We start from the raw sequence: 17,141 nt of genomic DNA, 5'->3' as shown, positions 1-17,141 counted from the left end.
TCTAGAAACGAAGACGATTGATTATAAAATATGTTTTCAAATTATAAAGTAATAATATAGAATTAGTGAAACTAAAACATGTGAATACATAAACATCGGTGTCTCCTCTCTAGTGGAGTAGCCAATACGATTTCAAGGTATCTTAATTGCACCTCAGCGCTGCCGCCGTTCAAGTCGTCCAAACTCCTTCCTCCGTCACATGGTTCGCGCGCCGTTCCAGTTAAAGGGTTTCGTTCGCCGCCATCCGTTCGTGCGCATTGGCGTCTCCTCCATTTCGGTACTTCCAAATTTGGAACTAGGAACAATTTTAATTTGAAATCTTGCTGAATCCGACATCGGCGTCTTCTCCCTGATCTGAAGGGTTTAGGGTTCTGTCGGAGAGGATTTTTACTGTTGAAAAGGAGGGCACTGGAGCAACTGCTTTCTGTTTCGGTGGTATCTATGTCTTTGAGTTCAGTGTACACAATCCACTCTTGCTTTCTCTCTAACATCAGCCCTAAAAGTTTTAGATAATTCTTTGTCCTCTCATTGTCTCTCTGCAATTTAGGTCAGGAAGCATTCACGGCTTTTGATTGTGGGAGGATTGGTTGAGTTAGGACTGTTAGGTTTATTTTCATGTCGATTTCCCAAGATTTGTATCCATCACAGGATGACCTTCTCTACGAAGAAGAGCTCCTTCGAAATCCTTTTAGTTTGAAATTGTGGTGGCGCTACCTCATAGCACGAGCAGAAGCACCATTCAAAAAGCGATTTATAATCTATGAGCGAGCACTCAAGGCCCTCCCGGGTAGCTATAAGTTGTGGTATGCATATCTGCGCGAACGCCTCGATTTGGTACGAAATCTTCCCATTACTCATTCTCAATACGAAACTCTTAACAACACGTTTGAACGAGCGCTTGTGACTATGCATAAAATGCCAAGAATATGGATAATGTACCTACAGACTTTGACAAACCAGAAATTAGTGACACGAACGCGTCGGACATTTGATCGAGCCCTCTGTGCCCTTCCAGTGACACAACATGATCGCATTTGGGAGCCATATCTTGTTTTTGTTAGCCAAAAGGGTATTCCAATTGAGACCTCGCTTAGAGTTTATCGAAGGTATTTAAAATATGATCCTACACATATTGAAGACTTGATCGAATTTTTGGTTAATTCAAATCTGTGGCAAGAAGCTGCAGAGAATTTGGCTTCTGTGTTGAATGACGATCAATTTTATTCTATAAAGGGGAAGACCAAGCATCGACTGTGGTTGGAGTTGTGTGACTTGCTTACTAGGCATGCTACTGAAGTTTCAGGGTTGAATGTTGATGCCATAATAAGGGGCGGCATTAGGAAGTTCACAGATGAAGTAGGGCGCTTATGGACATCACTTGCAGAATATTACATCAGAAGGAATTTGCACGAGAAGGCAAGAGATATATTCGAAGAAGGGATGACTACTGTTGTTACCGTAAGAGATTTTAGTGTTATATTTGATTCGTACTCTCAATTTGAGGAGAGTATGCTAGCTCATAAAATGGAAAATATGGATTTGAGTGATGAAGAAGATGAAGTACAAGAGAATGGCCTGGAGGAGGAGGAGGAGGAGGAGGAGGACATACGATTGGATGTTGATTTATCGGTATCTAAGTTTGAGAAGAAGATACTTCAAGGCTTCTGGCTGTACGATGATAATGATATTGATCTGAGACTAGCTAGGTTAGACCATCTAATGGACAGAAGGCCAGAATTAGCTAATAGTGTTCTTCTAAGACAAAATCCTCACAATGTCGAACAGTGGCATCGGAGGATTAAATTATTTGAGGGCAATCCCACAAGACAGATCTTGACTTATACTGAGGCTGTGAGAACAGTGGACCCCATGAAAGCAGTGGGTAAGCCTCACACCTTGTGGGTTGCTTTTGCCAAGTTGTATGAAGCACACAAAGATCTTCCAAATGCAAGAGTTATTTTTGACAAAGCTGTACAAGTTAACTACAAGACTGTGGATAACTTGGCTAGCATTTGGTGTGAATGGGCGGAAATGGAATTGAGGCATAAAAATTTTAAAGGAGCTTTGGAGCTAATGCGTCGAGCTACAGCAGAGCCATCTGTTGAAGTCAAACGAAAAGGTAACTTCAAAAAGCTTTCTCATTAGTAACTGCATTCATGTTTATTTACTTTACTAGTTCTCTCATTTACAGTTAACAGTACACTAGGTTTTTCTTGTGTTAAAGCATCTTACTTAGCATTTAGTCGCAAGCATTTTGGTTGTATAGACCAAGGAGTTAAATTAGAGGTTATTTTGTAGAATATTTTGAACAGTAAGTTAAATAGTTTGTTTCTCAGTAAAATAGTATTGATTTCAACAAACCTATGTTTGTCGTTAAGATGAGCTCAAGGTTGGATCCCCTTCTTTTAGTAACTATTCGTTAGAAAACATTAATCTTTAGTTGGATCCCCTTCCTCTAGTGGGGCTCTTTCTTGTTGGGCTTTTTTTTTTGTATGTCCTTTTATTCTTTCATTTTTTTTCTCTCAATGAAAGTTGTTTTTATATAAAAAAAAATGAGCTCAAGGTTTATGGAGTACAGTATAATCTCATTGGTTTATGTTTATAATTGCAGTGGCTGCTGATGGGAATGAACCCGTCCAGATGAAGGTGCACAAGTCCCTAAGACTTTGGACCTTTTATGTTGATTTGGAAGAAAGTCTTGGAACCTTGGAGTCTACCCGGGCAGTTTATGAGCGAATACTTGACTTAAGAATTGCTACCCCACAAATAATAATCAACTATGCTTTGCTTCTTGAGGTATGCTAAATTTGTCTTGTGACATTTTATATTACCTTTCTTCAGTTGATGGATTAAGATTAGTTCATATGATTTTGACATATTTTTTGACATGGTCAGGAACATAAGTACTTTGAAGATGCATTCAAGGTATATGAAAGGGGCGTCAAGATTTTTAAATATCCTCATGTTAAAGATATATGGGTCACATATCTATCCAAATTTGTGAAAAGATATGGGAAGACAAAATTGGAGCGGGCAAGAGAACTATTTGAGCATGCAGTTGAAACAGTATGTATAATCAATCTCTTCTCCAGCTCTTGCATTCTTTGAATCAATGGAATTGGTTCTTTTGAAGAGAAAAAAAAGAGTTATTATAATTATGCTGAAATGAAAATGATCTAAAACTATTTGATAGCAATAGAAAACAAAAGTGAAGCCTTTTGAATGTTCCATGACAGTTGGATATTTTTGAAGTTACTGGTTTGAAGAAAGTACCAGAGTTTCATGATGCACATGAAGTTGTAGTATAAGTTCTGAAAAGACTGATGTCTGTTGTGTTTATATTTGAAGCAAAAATTGTGGAGTTTTTTTTTTAAATATAAAAAATTCATGAGAAAAAACAAATTTTAATTACCGCTCTTGCAGTACTTGTGCACACACACACCCACACACATATATATTCCATTCCAAGTGAGTGCCATATTCTCTGGTGTTTCTGCATATATTTTAGATTCTTAAAGTTCCCTTTTTCTGTTTATGGAAATAACAAAATGGTTGTTAGAATTTGCGTTTGGGTAGTTCTTAAGTGTTACCATTTAGGATCTTAAAAGCTAGCGTTTCCTCACCTTTAGTCCCTTCTAAAAAAGGTTTGGTATATACTTCCGAGTATTTCTTGTTTAATTAGAACATTTCTTTTCATTAAGTTTGATTCAAGGCCTTGCCATTGTTTCTGAGTTGAATGATGTTGAGATTATTCTTTTTTCACATCACGGAATACAATGGAACTGATGATGCTAAAGGTTCTATATTTTGATTGTGCATTCAGGCACCCGCTGATTCAGTTAGGCCTTTGTATCTTCAATATGCAAAGCTCGAGGAAGACCATGGTTTGGCAAAGCGAGCTATGAAGGTCTATGATCAGGCAACTAAAGCTGTTCCGAATAATGAGAAATTGAGCATGTATGAAATATACATTGCCCGTGCAGCTGAGATATTTGGTGTTCCTAAAACTAGAGAAATCTATGAACAAGCAATAGAATCTGGTCTTCCCGATCAAGATGTGAAGACTATGTGCTTGAAGTATGCGGAGCTGGAGAAGAGTTTGGGAGAAATTGATCGTGCTCGTGGAATATATGTATTTGCTTCACAGTTTGCAGACCCTAGATCAGATTTGAACTTTTGGAATAAGTGGCATGAGTTTGAGGTGCAACATGGAAATGAAGATACTTTTAGAGAGATGCTTCGTATCAAAAGGAGTGTTTCTGCTAGCTATAGCCAGGTATGTTCTTATTCACTTCTAGTTCTAATGTATCCCTCCCATAGTGAACTGTTGCTCATGGAGACAAGTAATTAATCCTCCTTTGGGACTTTGTTGTCCGACCTGGTTGATTTTTTCCAGCAGATCTTAGGATACAATATATCTGGAATTGATATTGTTAACTATCTCAATTTCATGCATCGCTAGATTTTTTTCCCCTTCTCCTGCTCTTAGTATAACACTCTTGTGCTTGAGCTTAAATCTCATTTATTAATAATAAATGAAAATGTTCGTCCCTGTTTCAAAAAAATATTGGCCTTAGGCTGTATAGTTCAGTTATGATATTGTTTTGCTTCATTGTCAAGAGAATTTGTTGGACCATAGATATTTGACTACTAAAAATAATAGTAACAATTTAGTCATTAGGTTAAAAATTCCACCTTCCTTGTGCGCGCTGTTAACTTTCTCTTTCCTTCTCTTTTTTTTTTTGAAATTCTTCAATTATTGGTTTGTTTTTCCCAATTTGAAGTTTGGGAGCAGTAGTTTCCAACCAAAAAGTTTCCTTCAATATTTTGATTGGGAAGATGAAAACAGGCCTATTTGGCATGGAGTTGTTCGTAGATACAACTTTGAAATCTGCGGAGAAGTTTTTAGCTTTCTTCACCTGAGAGGAGATAGAAAGATTTGGAAAACTATTGCACTCAATGTTTTCAAAATTGTTTGAGGCAGGCCTTGAGGCGAGGTGGCCTTGTTATGCCTCAAGGCTTACGCTTGTGGTAAAAGGAGGCTTACACCTTTATGGACAGAGGTGTAAGCCTCGGAGCTCTGCCTTTAAGGCGTAAGCCTCGGTGAGAAGTGGGTAAAAGAAATTTAAAAAAAAAATGTGAGGGGATGTTGGCGGTGGTGAAAAAAAAAATATTTTGTAGGCTTAAATGTTTTGACATGTGTGAACTTTGATTGTTTTCACTTGGATAAAAAAATAATGGCAGATGGAAAACAAGTTATCTTTCTATTCCATAAGAAAAAGAGTTTTCTTTTTCCTACTACTTATCCAACGTTTTCCTTTTTTTTTTTTGTTTTTTGTAATGGTTCCTGGTCTTTTTTTTGTTCATTATCACAGCCCAGACAAAATAATAATTTTTTCTCTTCCTTAATCTTATCTTTTCTCTGGTACTGTAGCTACTTTAAACCTTGTATCTCCTATTTTATACTTTAAGATTAGATTTCCCCCCTATTTTTTATAGTATTTATTTATTTCCCTCTGTTCTTGGTATCGTTTCTAATTTGAATTTTTTTTATAAAAAATGTGGTTTTACATTGTGGCACTACAGTAGTAAGCATACAATGTTATACATTTTATGATTATTATTATTATTGCATTTAAACGAGGCTTACGTCTCATTGCACCTTGCCTCTCTACGAGCAAACGCCTCAAGGCGGTCTTAAGCCTTTTAAAACATTGATTACACTATAGACTATAGAGCCTCTACCTTTCACTGTATAATCCCCAATTTTGATGAGCTAAGGAGGAGATTATCATCATCCATATCTCACCACCACTTCAAGGTGATTGTTGGCTAAGTTTTCACAAAGCTCTGCTTTCTCCCACAAAAAACGAAAAAGTTAAAACACGCGGCCCATAAAAATCTCCTCCACTGCTGGACCATCATCTCGTCCTTTCATTCCAACTTCTATGAAATTGAAATCAAAACCGAAGAGTTTTGAAATAAGAGGGGACGCAAATGATAGGGAAGTGACTGTTAACGGAAGTGCAGGAGGAAAATGCGTTGGGACATGATCCTTACCAAGTTTGAGGACTAAATTGTTATTTTGATGAAAGTTTAGGGACAAATAGTGATTTGTAACCATGTTTTTGCCTTCTTGAACACTTAGTTAATTATTTTGTTTAATTGTTTGGAATACTCATCTTACACATTTTACCTTCTTTATGTTCTTCAGACACATTTTATTCTGCCCGAGTATCTAATGCAAAAGGATCAGACGATGAACCTTGACGAGGCAAAAGATAAATTGAAGCAGGCTGGGGTTACAGAAGACGAGATGGCTGCTCTAGAGAGGCAGTTGGCCCCTGCAATTGAAGACACAGCCAAAGATAACGGCCGCAAAGTTGGTTTTGTGAGTGCTGGAGTTGAATCACAGGCTGATGGAGAACTGAAGGTTACTGCTCATCAAGAAGACATTGAGTTACCTGATGAAAGTGACTCAGAAGAAGATGAGAACGTTGAAATTGCTCAAAAAGAAGTTCCCTCTGCAGTTTTCGGAGGCCTTACTCGAAAGAAGGAAGATTCCGACGAGGTGGACGGAGAAAAGGATGATGACAGCCACCTTGGTGCGCTTGAGAGAATAAAACGGCAAAAAAAAGCATAATAGTTTTTTTGTAATGTAAAGCAGAGTTGTTTTAGAATCGATGAATTTTTGAAGGAAATATGAAAAACACCCCGTTTGTATTCTTGGGGTTTTATGGTAGAAAATAACATCTTTTTAGATTATAAATTATATTTAATCGATTGTTGCCGTGGGTTGCTAAGTAGTTAGGAAATTGAAATTGATTCATTTCATTTCTCTGTAATTTGAATCGTTTTGAAGTTAGAAGACAGATGAACCCATAATAGAAGTCGCATTAATTAAGACTGAGACATAGCCTTATGGTTAGCGTTAACTTCGTGATTTCGAAGGATTCCAAAATGAATTATGTTAACTTCAATGATTTAAATCAACCATCCTCTCTGTTACCTTTAATTAAAAAAAAAAATACAAATTTTAATATCATATGAAATAAAATTATCTAGATGGTGTGATGATGTTAACTAATTGTTCATTTTATAGCCGAGGATACCATACTAGCAAGTTCGGTTGTGCATGATGCAACATGATTGTGTCACATATGTTATTGAAGAAGACCACATCATCTACGTCCTCAAAAGAAAAAAAATCTCCTTAATTAGAGTTAAATTACAAATGTCTTTCTTAATCTCAAAATTGCCTTCTCCTTCATCTGACCGCCTCATTGATTGACGTCCTCCAGTAATGCAACCCCGAAGTCATACACATAGTACAATGCATTATATTGTTTTGTTACTGCCAAATTTGGAAGGCCTATGTTAGTATCCGGTTTTAATAATTTGGCAAGTGACAAGAAAACACCCAAACAACACAAATATGTTGCCAAAGCACTGTGGTATTGATAGTTCTTCAATATCCAGTGCTATGCAATACATACAAAATTCTCAATACAAGAGTTCAACAAGAACCACAAATCAAGGAAAAACGTAGCCTAGCATTAGCAGTACTAGCTCCTTTGAGAGTGCTAGAAAACTCTCTATACTTTGCTCACCACAAAATTCAACACCCCAAACAGAGTTCCCACCGATCACCATAAAAAAACCCTTATTCTCAAACAATGTGTATGTATCTATGTATGTACAAGCCCACACAAACACAATCCAATAAATACCTCTCTTATGACATCCCTTTTTGCCCTTTCCAGCATCAGTATGTATTATTATAGGGGGGGTCTCACAGGGAACAGTAAAGCCAGAACCTACCAAGTTCAAATTAAACTTCAATCAAAAGTTAATCACCAATCACGTTTTACCTTCGTCTTTTGACAATCCACGTCCATCATGGAATCAGCAGTATCTTTCCAATATGATTGCTGCTCTCCATCAGCTTGTGGGCTTCTGCTGCTCTTGACAGTGGTAGATACTTGAAGATCACAGGCTTCACCTTGCCTGCTGCAATGGCTGGCCAAACTATCTTCTCAACTTCACTTACAATGACTGCTTTGTTTTCAGGAGACCGGTTTCGCAAGCCAGCCGCTGTGTACATGATACATATGTTAGACACAAACAAAGTCTAACATTGGTTAGAGAAGAGAATGATCATGAATACAGAAGCATAATTATATCTATTGGTACGAGGCCTTTTGAATGAAATCAAAAGCAAGAAAATCACGTGGGTTTAAACCAAAAATGAATGAAAATAAAATCATATCATTGTGAAGATACATGAAAGTGAGTTGTCCTTGACAACCTGATATTTCTTCATTGAAAGATAAGTACCAAATAGGATTGAGGATTGGAGAAAAGGACCCATGCTTCAAAAATGGAGAAAGTCTTTCCTTGTAATGACCAGATGTGCAGCATTCGAGAAATAAAAGTTATCGTAAGATCTCGTGTGCAGATTAAAAGTTGGAGGAAAAGTGGAAACTTTCAAGAATTCAAGAAGGGGAATCTTTTCTTTTCTTAAAATGTTTCACTTTCGTCTTAATATGATATGTAATATGTGAAAAATTAAAGAAAACATTGTGAGTGTGGCAATAGAGAAGTAGATGCTTATTTAAGTAGTATAGTATCTTAATCATCTAAAAAGTACAGAATGGTGCAAAAAGGATAAGGATATATCGATTGCTACTATAACGTTTACTACATTTATTTGACATTTGCATACTTTTGAGTTTCGACTCATTTGAACTCTTAAAATTTCTAAACAGTAGAATGGGTTTTTGATTTGGGTGGAATGAATGAAAGCTTCTTGGATAGACGCTCAGACTGCAAATTATTTCGACAAATCTCATTTAAAATGACCTTACCCTGCACAGTAAGGCGTTTCGCAAACAAACTGCGAAAATCTAGCTGTGTTACGTCTCCCCCCGTGCTTCCAATACTAAAAAGCCTACCATCAAAGTTTAAGCTTTCAAGATTTCGCTGAAAGTAAGGGGCTCCAATACTATCGAGAATAACATCCACACCTGTCACGGTATAGAATATCACATTCATTTTCAGTGCTACAATATTAGAAAAGAACAAGCATTTTCAGGAAATGGAACCTTGAAACATTGAACAGTTATAATAGAGATACTAAAGAACAACCTTTTCCATCTGTTTCTTCTTTCACTCTTGCAACAAAATCTTCAGTTTTGTAATTGATGCACACGTCTGCTCCAAGTTCTTTACAGATAGCTAATTTCTCGTCACTTCCTGGCGAAGAAGATTAAAAAACATCAGGACAAACTCAGGATTGAACAATTAGAAGACCAAAGTAATCACTAAACCTGCAGTAATGAATACTCTTGCTCCTTGGTATTTAGCTATCTGAATGGCAAAAGTACCAATTCCACTAGAGCCTCCATGAACCTGAAATTTGAATACCGTTTCATTCATGATGGCAATGAAAAAATGAATTCAATTGTGATTATAACCGACTTCATGTTAATCAACATACCTACTAAAGAAAATAACATTCCTTTTCTCTCTCTCATTTTCCTTTCAGTCTTTTGTAGCTTACCCAAGTAAAGTTAAAACCAAAATGGAGTTATCCAAAATCATACCAACAATGTTTCTCCTCTCGATAATCGACTCGTCATAAACACAGTCGACCAAACGGTGCAAGCCACCTCCGGAAGACTAGCAGCATCCTTCAATGAAACACCGGGTGGAATTGGAAGTAGTTGTCCAGCTGGGGCAGCCACTTTCTCAGCATATCCGCCTCCAGCAAGAATAGCACATACCTGTGCTACAGATGCTAGTAATTTAAATTCCTTAAAGCATATAGTATAGTAGGAATTGTTCCCTACCCAAAAAAGATAATTAAATAACGTTTAGAGTCCTCAAACAAGTAGAGTAAAATTGTTATAACCACAACATTAAGCATAAGAAGAAACGGGCTTAACAGAATTACACAAAGCCCATGAAAACTTTAACCCTTCTGTAGTGATATAACAATAAATAAGAGCAAGAAAAGATCCAAAAGAAATGGAGAAGAGTGAAATAAGATGAAGTAGAAATGAATTTCCATGAAAGCCCATGAATTACCTGATCGCCAATATTCCAGCAGGAGACGTTTACGCCAACAGCTTCGATAATCCCAGAGCATTCGAGGCCGAGGTAGGGACTGGCGCCTTTTGGAGGGGGATAAGAGCCTTTCCTCTGAACCGTGTCGGCCTGGTTCAGGGCAGTGGCTACAACCTTGATCAGAACTTCATCGTCCTTGATTATTGGATCATCAACCTCCTGTAATTCAAGAACGTCCGCTTCCCCCGGTTCACTAATCACAATGGCCTTCATTGTTTGACTGTAGTTGGACTCTCCAAGACAAGGAAATTAGCAAATGATTAGAAAGACTATAGTGAGGTAAATCTACTACGCATCAAGTAGAACATGCTATGATTAAATGTCACTCTCAAAGCCAAAAGCAGACCGATCTATTATTAAAAAAAAAAATCAGAAATCACCTCAATTAATTAATGCAGAAAAAACATAGTACATGGATGAATATTTTGAATATCTTATCTCATACAATCATTGTTAGATATTTGAGAGAGATCACTTTAATAGCATCTCGACCTTATATCAATAGTTGTTAGAAAACAAACAAATTTCCAAATCCACGTTAAATAATGTAGTTTTAACCACACAAGTGACGATAATTATTTCTTGTGGAGGGCTCGTTTGTACACTGTATATTGGAAACTTCCACTTACAAGTTGCAACAAGGGTGCAAGTATGGTTCATCTTTTACCTGCAAGAGTAGTATTGTCAACTGCCATCATCACACATTCAATCTAGAAACCATGTTTTATGAGAATTTCATAGGAGATTAAAGAAGGGTCAAACTCAAAGACCTGAGTCTAACATCCTGTATTGTATGATAGTGATTTTCAAGCAGTCTTAATGGAATCAATTCCTTTTTTTTTTCCTTTTAAATTTGAAAGCGAAAGGTCAAAAAACCAATAGAATGAATTTTTGATCTAACTGGTGTACTTAAGTAGTTAAAACAGTGGTCTGTAATGGTAAAGATGGCATCTTTGAATTGCTACATAATCGCAAGAAGATGGAAATTTTACTTTAAATGACATTTTTTCCAAAGGAATTTGATGTATGGCATTGTTGTTGCGTCGTCAGAGATGGAAAAAAAAGAAATCCCCTTTGAAACGGAAGTCAAAGTCATTGTTAAACCAATTTTGAATTTGCCCATAAAATTATGATACCAACATATCACAATTTTGGTCGATATTACATTCCCTTATCATTAATGGTAATAGCAAACATGTGAAAATTGATAATTTTGTGTAACCTACCAAAACCAAGTCCAATTACATTCATGATTCAAACTTGTTAACCATTGATCCATCCGTTAAAATTTATTACTATCACATCAAGTTATTTATTACGTTATACATGAACTTATGAACTTAATGCATACATTTGTTAGAGCTTACAAAAAAAAATGGATTTTGTATCTAAAATTTCCTAAACTTGTTTATTTATTTGCATCTAGGAAGATTTATACAAATCTAACATTTTTCACCTCGACAACCCATTAAATACGAAAAAGAAGGTTATATTGGATAACATTTTTTATTTTACTTTTAAATTTGCTATTTTTACAATTTAAAAAATATAGTCTATTATAATAATTTTTATACTATTTTTTTCAAACTTTCCTTAATTCATTGTATTTAATGATTATTTAATATTAATTTGAAATTATTAAAATCAAAATTTTCACCTCCAAAATCTTCTTTACTAACTAAAAAAACCCTTAAAACAAAAAGAAGGAAGAATGCATAATAAATTTATTGTCCTATTTTTATAGAAAATGAAACGTTGTTGGGAAAGGAAATTTTTTAAATGATATGTACAAATCTATTAATAGAATTTAAATTTTTTTACGACTAAATATTTTAATTTATTTTGGTATTATAAAAAAGAAGTTCTCATTTGAATATGTATTAAACACAAAAGTTGAAAACTTTTTAACGGTTCCTCCTCAAATGGGAAAAAGTAACAACATTTCCACAACGGTGTCGTTCAACAAACGAGACTGTGAAAGAAGCAGCCTCTTCATCTTATTCAGTCTACTTTCCAGGAAAGTCCTTAAATTTCTCTACCCATTTCCAAAATTGGAGAATCCAAAATGTGATAAATGAAATAATGACAAAAGCAAAGCATTTTTTTTGACTTACTTGCACCCCAAGTACTCTGGAATGTTGACGTTTCTTTCGTACCCCTCTCTGTCTTTTGCACCCATGTAACACACGTCCATTGCTACTTTCCTTACATAAGATCTAAATTAAAAACCCCCCCAAATCAGTTTCTTCTTATTAAATCTCTCCACTCTTCTGGGATTTGCTCGCCGTCTTCCCTTCATAACACCATCAGAAGAATAAGGAGAAAGAAAAAAAGTGATCTTTTTTGTTTCTCTTCTTCCTACATTTCCTCCTTTTCTGATTATTTTATTTGCATTTTACTGACTAACCCATCATTTTCATTTTCATTTTCACACATTGTCTTGTTCTTCCATGCTTTACAAGTTACATATATTTTGCCCTTGATTTCATTATGGAAATGTGTTTGTATGAAAGGGTTACGTGGTAACTCCTTTTGTAGATCTGTTGGGAAGTGGCTGCATGTGTTTGTTATAATGCTCAATTTTCAAGGGTTGTTATTGCTGCCCATGAGTTTCTTTTGTGCCTTACAAATTTGTAGAGAGTAAATCAATTAAGAAATGATATTACAGGAGCTTGAATATTGGATCTTAGATGGGATGCCGTCATTTTAATTCTGTAAATGGTTGAAATCTATGGTTTCAATGGTTTTGAAGATGCTTCCATTGTCTATATAGATTTCATTGGATGCATATATGTTTCATTATTGGCGTGGGGATAGCATGGTTTTAAGAACTTTTCCCATTTTTTCTAGATGTGTTGTATTATTAATAGATAAGTAATGCTCTTTAGTTGGTTGCAGTCTATTGCGCGCGCTGAATAAAATAGTTTAATTCTTCAATATTTTTTACGTACATATCATTATTGTAATCCTAAGGCCTAAGATGAAAGATTCAGTATCAATGCTCTAACACGTAGTGACAATAAAAAATAAGGACTAAATTATTATAGAATGTTACAAACAAGACATGTCTTTATCGTTCAAAATCAGTTTTGTTAACGAAATTAAATATTAAATTCATTTTGAATGATTGGATTTAAGTATACTGTACAAAAGTATTTTAAAATTACTCCCGAACCTACCTAGAAGAACAACGACAAAGCTGAATGGGTCTTCTACGGATGGTAGTTACAATTGTTGGGTTTTCTGTTTCCCAAAGGAAAAGTAAATGTTAGGAGTTCGTTACTGATGAGGCTTTGAATGATGGGAGTTTTTGTTGTCTTTTTAATTCCTTGGTTAATTGGACATGTAAGAGACTGCCATTAGTATCTGCCACCATTTGATGACTTGAGCAAAGTTGTCTTTTGTTTTCTTGTCATGTCGTGGTGAAATCTAGTTTTTAGTCTCATGATATTTTTGCTCATTCTTATATTTTCAGTTGCAGCAGACTAGGATTACTGAATTTGGCATCCAATAGAACGGGAAAAGGCATTATCAAATCTTGTTGTCAAGATGGTTTTATCAAGGATTGCCAGGAATGGACTGAGAAGATCAGGTAGCGCATTCAATAAGCATTCACACCAGAAGGATTCATATTCCCAAGGAGCATCAACATATAGAAGCTTCAACAATACCACTACAAATGGCTTTTTCTTGAACCTTCCTCACATTGAAAGAGTGAATCACGTGAGTTTTTGGAGCAGGGGAATAAGTATAACGCCACAGCGCCAATTCCCATCAGCTGAAAGACTTGTAGAAGAATCTGATTTAGAGAGTGATGAGCCATCTTTTGGGCCTGGACTTGAAGCAACCAAGCCAGGGGAAAAGCCAAGGGTGGTTGTCCTTGGCACTGGCTGGGCTGCATGTCGTTTCCTAAAGGGAATTGATACAAAGGTTTATGATGTTGTCTGCATATCACCTAGAAATCACATGGTCTTTACTCCTCTTCTGGCCTCAACTTGTGTTGGAACCTTGGAATTTCGCTCTGTAGCTGAGCCTGTCAGTAGAATACAAACTGCCTTAGCAAAGGATCCCAATTCATACTTTTATCTGGCTTCTTGCACCGGTGTTGATACAGATAAACACGAGGTTAGTGAATCTTGTGGGTAGTTCATTTTGTTTTTCTATCAGTTGCATGCATTCCTTTTATGTTATTAATGCCTATTAAACTTAGTATAGATAATGCAATTACTACTCGGTCCCAGATGCATCATTGTTCTGTTATCCTAACTGAATACCTTTCTAATTTGTATGAATTGTGAATAAAATATCTGTTTTACTGAGTTACGGGTTATCAACCGCTTATAAGTACTAAAATGGATTCCTTTCCGGAAATAGTTGCTTCTAGGAAGGGTTAGATGACTTCTATTCTAGGAGTCCGAAATATGTATTTTCAAAAATAAAACAAAAGTTGAAAGCATTTGACTTAATGCTGAATGGATCTGTGTTGTTATCTTTCATTTCCAAAATGACATAATCGTTTCTTTCATTCTTTGACCAGGTGTTCTGTGAGACTGTTAACTATGGTGAACTCCCTCACGAGACTTACCAATTTAGAGTTGCTTATGACAAGCTTGTGATTGCTGTTGGATCTGAGCCCTTGACTTTTGGTGTCAAGGGAGTCAAAGAACACGCCTTTTTCCTCCGTGAAGTAAATCATGCTCAAGAAATTAGGAAAAAGCTTCTTTTAAATCTAATGCTCTCTGAAAATCCAGGTTAGCTCGGCCCTCCTTGTCATCAGAAGTCCCCATGCTGAAAAAAATAGATGGAAATTCTGTTTGACAATGGAATTCAATCTTTCATACATCTGATGATTTTTAACTTTAGATGCTACCGTATACTGCAGGTCTATCAGAAGAAGAAAAGAAACGCCTTCTCCACTGCGTGGTGATTGGAGGCGGACCGACAGGCGTTGAGTTTAGCGGCGAATTGAGCGATTTCATCATAAGGGATGTTCAAGATCGCTATGCTCACATTAAAGACGACATTAAAGTTACACTGATTGAGGTACCATTCTTTCAAACTTCAGATCAAACAACATTGCTAAGAAGATGATACAACATTCTATTTTTGTGTTGGTTTTGACACTTCCTTTTATAAACAGGCAAATGAGATTCTGTCCTCCTTTGACTTCGGGCTGCGAACCTATGCAGCAAAGCACCTGACCAAGGTAGTACAGTCTAGCATCAAACCCTCTGACTAGTTTTCTGCATAGAATCTGTTTCTTAAAGAAATTCTCTGTTTTGCTCGGTAGTGTGGCGTTCGGCTGATGCGAGGTGTTGTGAAGGAAGTGCTTGCCGATAAGATAATTCTGAGTGATGGTACTGATGTTCCGTATGGCCTCTTGGTCTGGTCTACAGGCGTTGGCCCCTCTGAATTTGTTAAATCACTCCATCTTCCAAAGGCCCCTGGTGGAAGGTATATATCTATAATAACCTTGAGAATCTAATAACCACTATTCTCTTCAAGACTGTCTACAATGGTTTGCTGTGTGACTCAGGATTGGTGTGGATGGATGGATGCGAGTTCCTTCTGTGGAAGATGTTTTTGCACTTGGGGATTGTGCCGGTTTTCTTGAACAAACAGGAAAACCAGTTCTTCCTGCTCTAGCTCAGGTAGGCTAGAAGAAATGCAACCTTCACATAACATTTATTTTATACCAAAGTTCATGAGATTTCTGAGTCAAATAACTATACCATCAATACCAACTTCTTCAAAAACTTTATGAAACAGGTTGCAGAGAGGGAAGGGAAGTATCTTGTAGAACTGTTCAATAGAATTGGAAAAGAGAATGGAGGCAAGGCTTTGAGTGCAAAAGACATTCCTTTAGGTGACCCTTTTGTGTATAAACATCTGGGAAGCATGGCATCAGTTGGTCGTTACAAGGCTCTTGTCGATCTACGCCAGTCCAAGGTAAATAGAAAAAAACAATCAATCTTGATTGATTCAAATATCTTTAACTTTGGGGTCATGAAATGTTTTTGAATTGTGGGTATTAACAGGATGCAAAAGGCATATCACTAGCAGGGTTCTTGAGTTGGCTCATATGGCGATCTGCATATCTGACTCGTGTAATCAGCTGGAGAAACAGGTTTTATGTGGCTGTCAACTGGGCTACCACTCTTGTTTTCGGCAGAGACAACTCCCGGATCGGTTAAACTTCACCAATAACCACGAAATTTTTTGAGTTTTTCGTCTTTTTTCTGTTGCTCATTTCTTAGAATTATACAGATTTGATTCTTTCATTTTTGGTGTTTCTCCCCCAATTCATAGAGAAAAGTTTTAGGATAGAGAAAAGTTGAAGAATCACAAGGAATAGTTGAAAAGCTATAAATTGACATTGATATCACTACAAATTTACAACCTTAATCTCTTCAACCTCAAAATTACATAGAAGCTACATATGTTTGTATCTATCTAGATGTACAATGTTGTCGTTGAGTACTGTGACTGTAAGAGAAGATAGAAGTGACAGTTTGAGCCAACCCCACCATGATTCCCATCTTCACTTGCCCTCTCTTTGGGATCAAACGCCCAGAAATTCTCCTTCCCATTCTCTGACCGTTGATGTTGTTCATCATCTTAGCTTCTTCACCCATCTTCCAGAGGTATCAGTTTAGGAGCAAGCAAAAGGAAAAATTGTTGTTAGTGCAGAAGTTTTGGTTGCTTTGAAAGGCTAGATGAGGTGGACTTAAATAGAGATCCAAACTCAAAATTTAAAGTTTAATAATTTATTTGAAGATAAGCACTTGCTTTAATTTGATGATGAAATTGCTTACTACTAATACACTGCCCATGGCTCATATTTTAAAAATTGCTAGTAGGTGGCCCTTGGCTTTTGCATAACAGCTGTCTCTTGCATTTTATATTTTTGTCAAAATTACCACTTTCTCCACGCAAAGGGGGGGCATGATTTTGAGAATTTCTCTAAAGGAGAAGGGTGTTTTTGGTAAATTGGAAAAATAAAATGGGATTCG

General features: G+C 36.4%; 3 protein-coding genes and 1 long non-coding RNA gene across 7 annotated transcripts; 2 read left to right on the top strand and 2 right to left on the bottom strand.

Annotated features, from left to right (window-relative positions):
- The first annotated feature begins 96 nt into the window (after window positions 1-96).
- LOC101209661 (pre-mRNA-splicing factor SYF1) lies at window positions 97-6,910 on the top strand. Its single transcript, XM_004134676.3, has 5 exons — window positions 97-2,119; window positions 2,612-2,796; window positions 2,896-3,066; window positions 3,824-4,276; window positions 6,215-6,910. The coding sequence occupies exons 1-5, from the start codon at window positions 616-618 to the stop codon at window positions 6,641-6,643; spliced, it is 2,742 nt and encodes a 913-aa protein (XP_004134724.2). The 5' UTR covers window positions 97-615; the 3' UTR covers window positions 6,644-6,910.
- Window positions 6,911-7,074: 164 nt separating this feature from the next.
- Window positions 7,075-10,473, bottom strand: LOC101210155 (quinone oxidoreductase PIG3). 3 transcript variants are annotated; one of them, XM_011659893.2, is made up of 7 exons: window positions 10,090-10,473; window positions 9,606-9,785; window positions 9,330-9,411; window positions 9,148-9,255; window positions 8,868-9,026; window positions 7,872-8,094; window positions 7,075-7,354 (listed from the first exon to the last, which is right to left on the bottom strand). In XM_011659893.2, the coding sequence occupies exons 1-6, from the start codon at window positions 10,339-10,341 to the stop codon at window positions 7,898-7,900; spliced, it is 978 nt and encodes a 325-aa protein (XP_011658195.1). In that variant the 5' UTR covers window positions 10,342-10,473; the 3' UTR covers window positions 7,075-7,354; window positions 7,872-7,897. The 3 variants fall into 3 exon arrangements, with proteins under 3 accessions (XP_011658195.1, XP_031742755.1, XP_031742756.1); XM_031886895.1 differs by having other exon boundaries at window positions 9,606-9,847; window positions 10,090-10,294; XM_031886896.1 differs by having other exon boundaries at window positions 9,606-9,790; window positions 10,090-10,294.
- Window positions 10,474-12,200: 1,727 nt separating this feature from the next.
- On the top strand, window positions 12,201-16,922 carry LOC101209906 (internal alternative NAD(P)H-ubiquinone oxidoreductase A2, mitochondrial). 2 transcript variants are annotated; one of them, XM_011659892.2, is made up of 9 exons: window positions 12,201-12,461; window positions 13,604-14,253; window positions 14,666-14,879; window positions 15,011-15,171; window positions 15,269-15,334; window positions 15,419-15,582; window positions 15,665-15,779; window positions 15,898-16,077; window positions 16,167-16,922. In XM_011659892.2, the coding sequence occupies exons 2-9, from the start codon at window positions 13,678-13,680 to the stop codon at window positions 16,320-16,322; spliced, it is 1,632 nt and encodes a 543-aa protein (XP_011658194.1). In that variant the 5' UTR covers window positions 12,201-12,461; window positions 13,604-13,677; the 3' UTR covers window positions 16,323-16,922. The 2 variants fall into 2 exon arrangements, with proteins under 2 accessions (XP_011658194.1, XP_031743808.1); XM_031887948.1 differs by lacking the exon at window positions 12,201-12,461 and having other exon boundaries at window positions 12,479-14,253.
- On the bottom strand, window positions 14,419-15,423 carry LOC116404675. The gene is made up of 2 exons (XR_004217678.1): window positions 14,999-15,423; window positions 14,419-14,916 (listed from the first exon to the last, which is right to left on the bottom strand). It is a non-coding gene; the product is annotated as an uncharacterized LOC116404675 (long non-coding RNA).
- Window positions 16,923-17,141: the final 219 nt, after the last annotated feature.

This window comes from Cucumis sativus, chromosome 6 (assembly GCF_000004075.3).
Source record: "Cucumis sativus cultivar 9930 chromosome 6, Cucumber_9930_V3, whole genome shotgun sequence".
In the NCBI taxonomy this organism is placed as follows: domain Eukaryota; kingdom Viridiplantae; phylum Streptophyta; class Magnoliopsida; order Cucurbitales; family Cucurbitaceae; genus Cucumis; species Cucumis sativus.
Note: the sequence above shows the minus strand (reverse complement) of the source record. Positions and strands in the feature narration are given on the sequence as shown.

Excerpts from the sequence above, each read along its gene's own strand:
- LOC101209661 (XM_004134676.3), top strand. The coding sequence starts at position 616 with ATGTCGATTTCCCAAGATTTGTATCCATCACAGGATGACCTTCTCTAC. Across the intron at positions 2,120-2,611 it reads TGTTGAAGTCAAACGAAAAG|TGGCTGCTGATGGGAATGAA; the intron begins GTAACTTCAAAA and ends TTATAATTGCAG. Across the intron at positions 2,797-2,895 it reads ACTATGCTTTGCTTCTTGAG|GAACATAAGTACTTTGAAGA; the intron begins GTATGCTAAATT and ends TGACATGGTCAG.
- LOC101210155 (XM_011659893.2), bottom strand. The coding sequence starts at position 10,341 with ATGAAGGCCATTGTGATTAGTGAACCGGGGGAAGCGGACGTTCTTGAA. Across the intron at positions 9,256-9,329 it reads AAGAGTATTCATTACTGCAG|GAAGTGACGAGAAATTAGCT; the intron begins GTTTAGTGATTA and ends CTTCTTCGCCAG. Across the intron at positions 9,027-9,147 it reads AGAAGAAACAGATGGAAAAG|GTGTGGATGTTATTCTCGAT; the intron begins GTTGTTCTTTAG and ends ATACCGTGACAG.
- LOC101209906 (XM_011659892.2), top strand. The coding sequence starts at position 13,678 with ATGGTTTTATCAAGGATTGCCAGGAATGGACTGAGAAGATCAGGTAGC. Across the intron at positions 14,880-15,010 it reads AATGCTCTCTGAAAATCCAG|GTCTATCAGAAGAAGAAAAG; the intron begins GTTAGCTCGGCC and ends CGTATACTGCAG. Across the intron at positions 15,172-15,268 it reads TTAAAGTTACACTGATTGAG|GCAAATGAGATTCTGTCCTC; the intron begins GTACCATTCTTT and ends TTTTATAAACAG.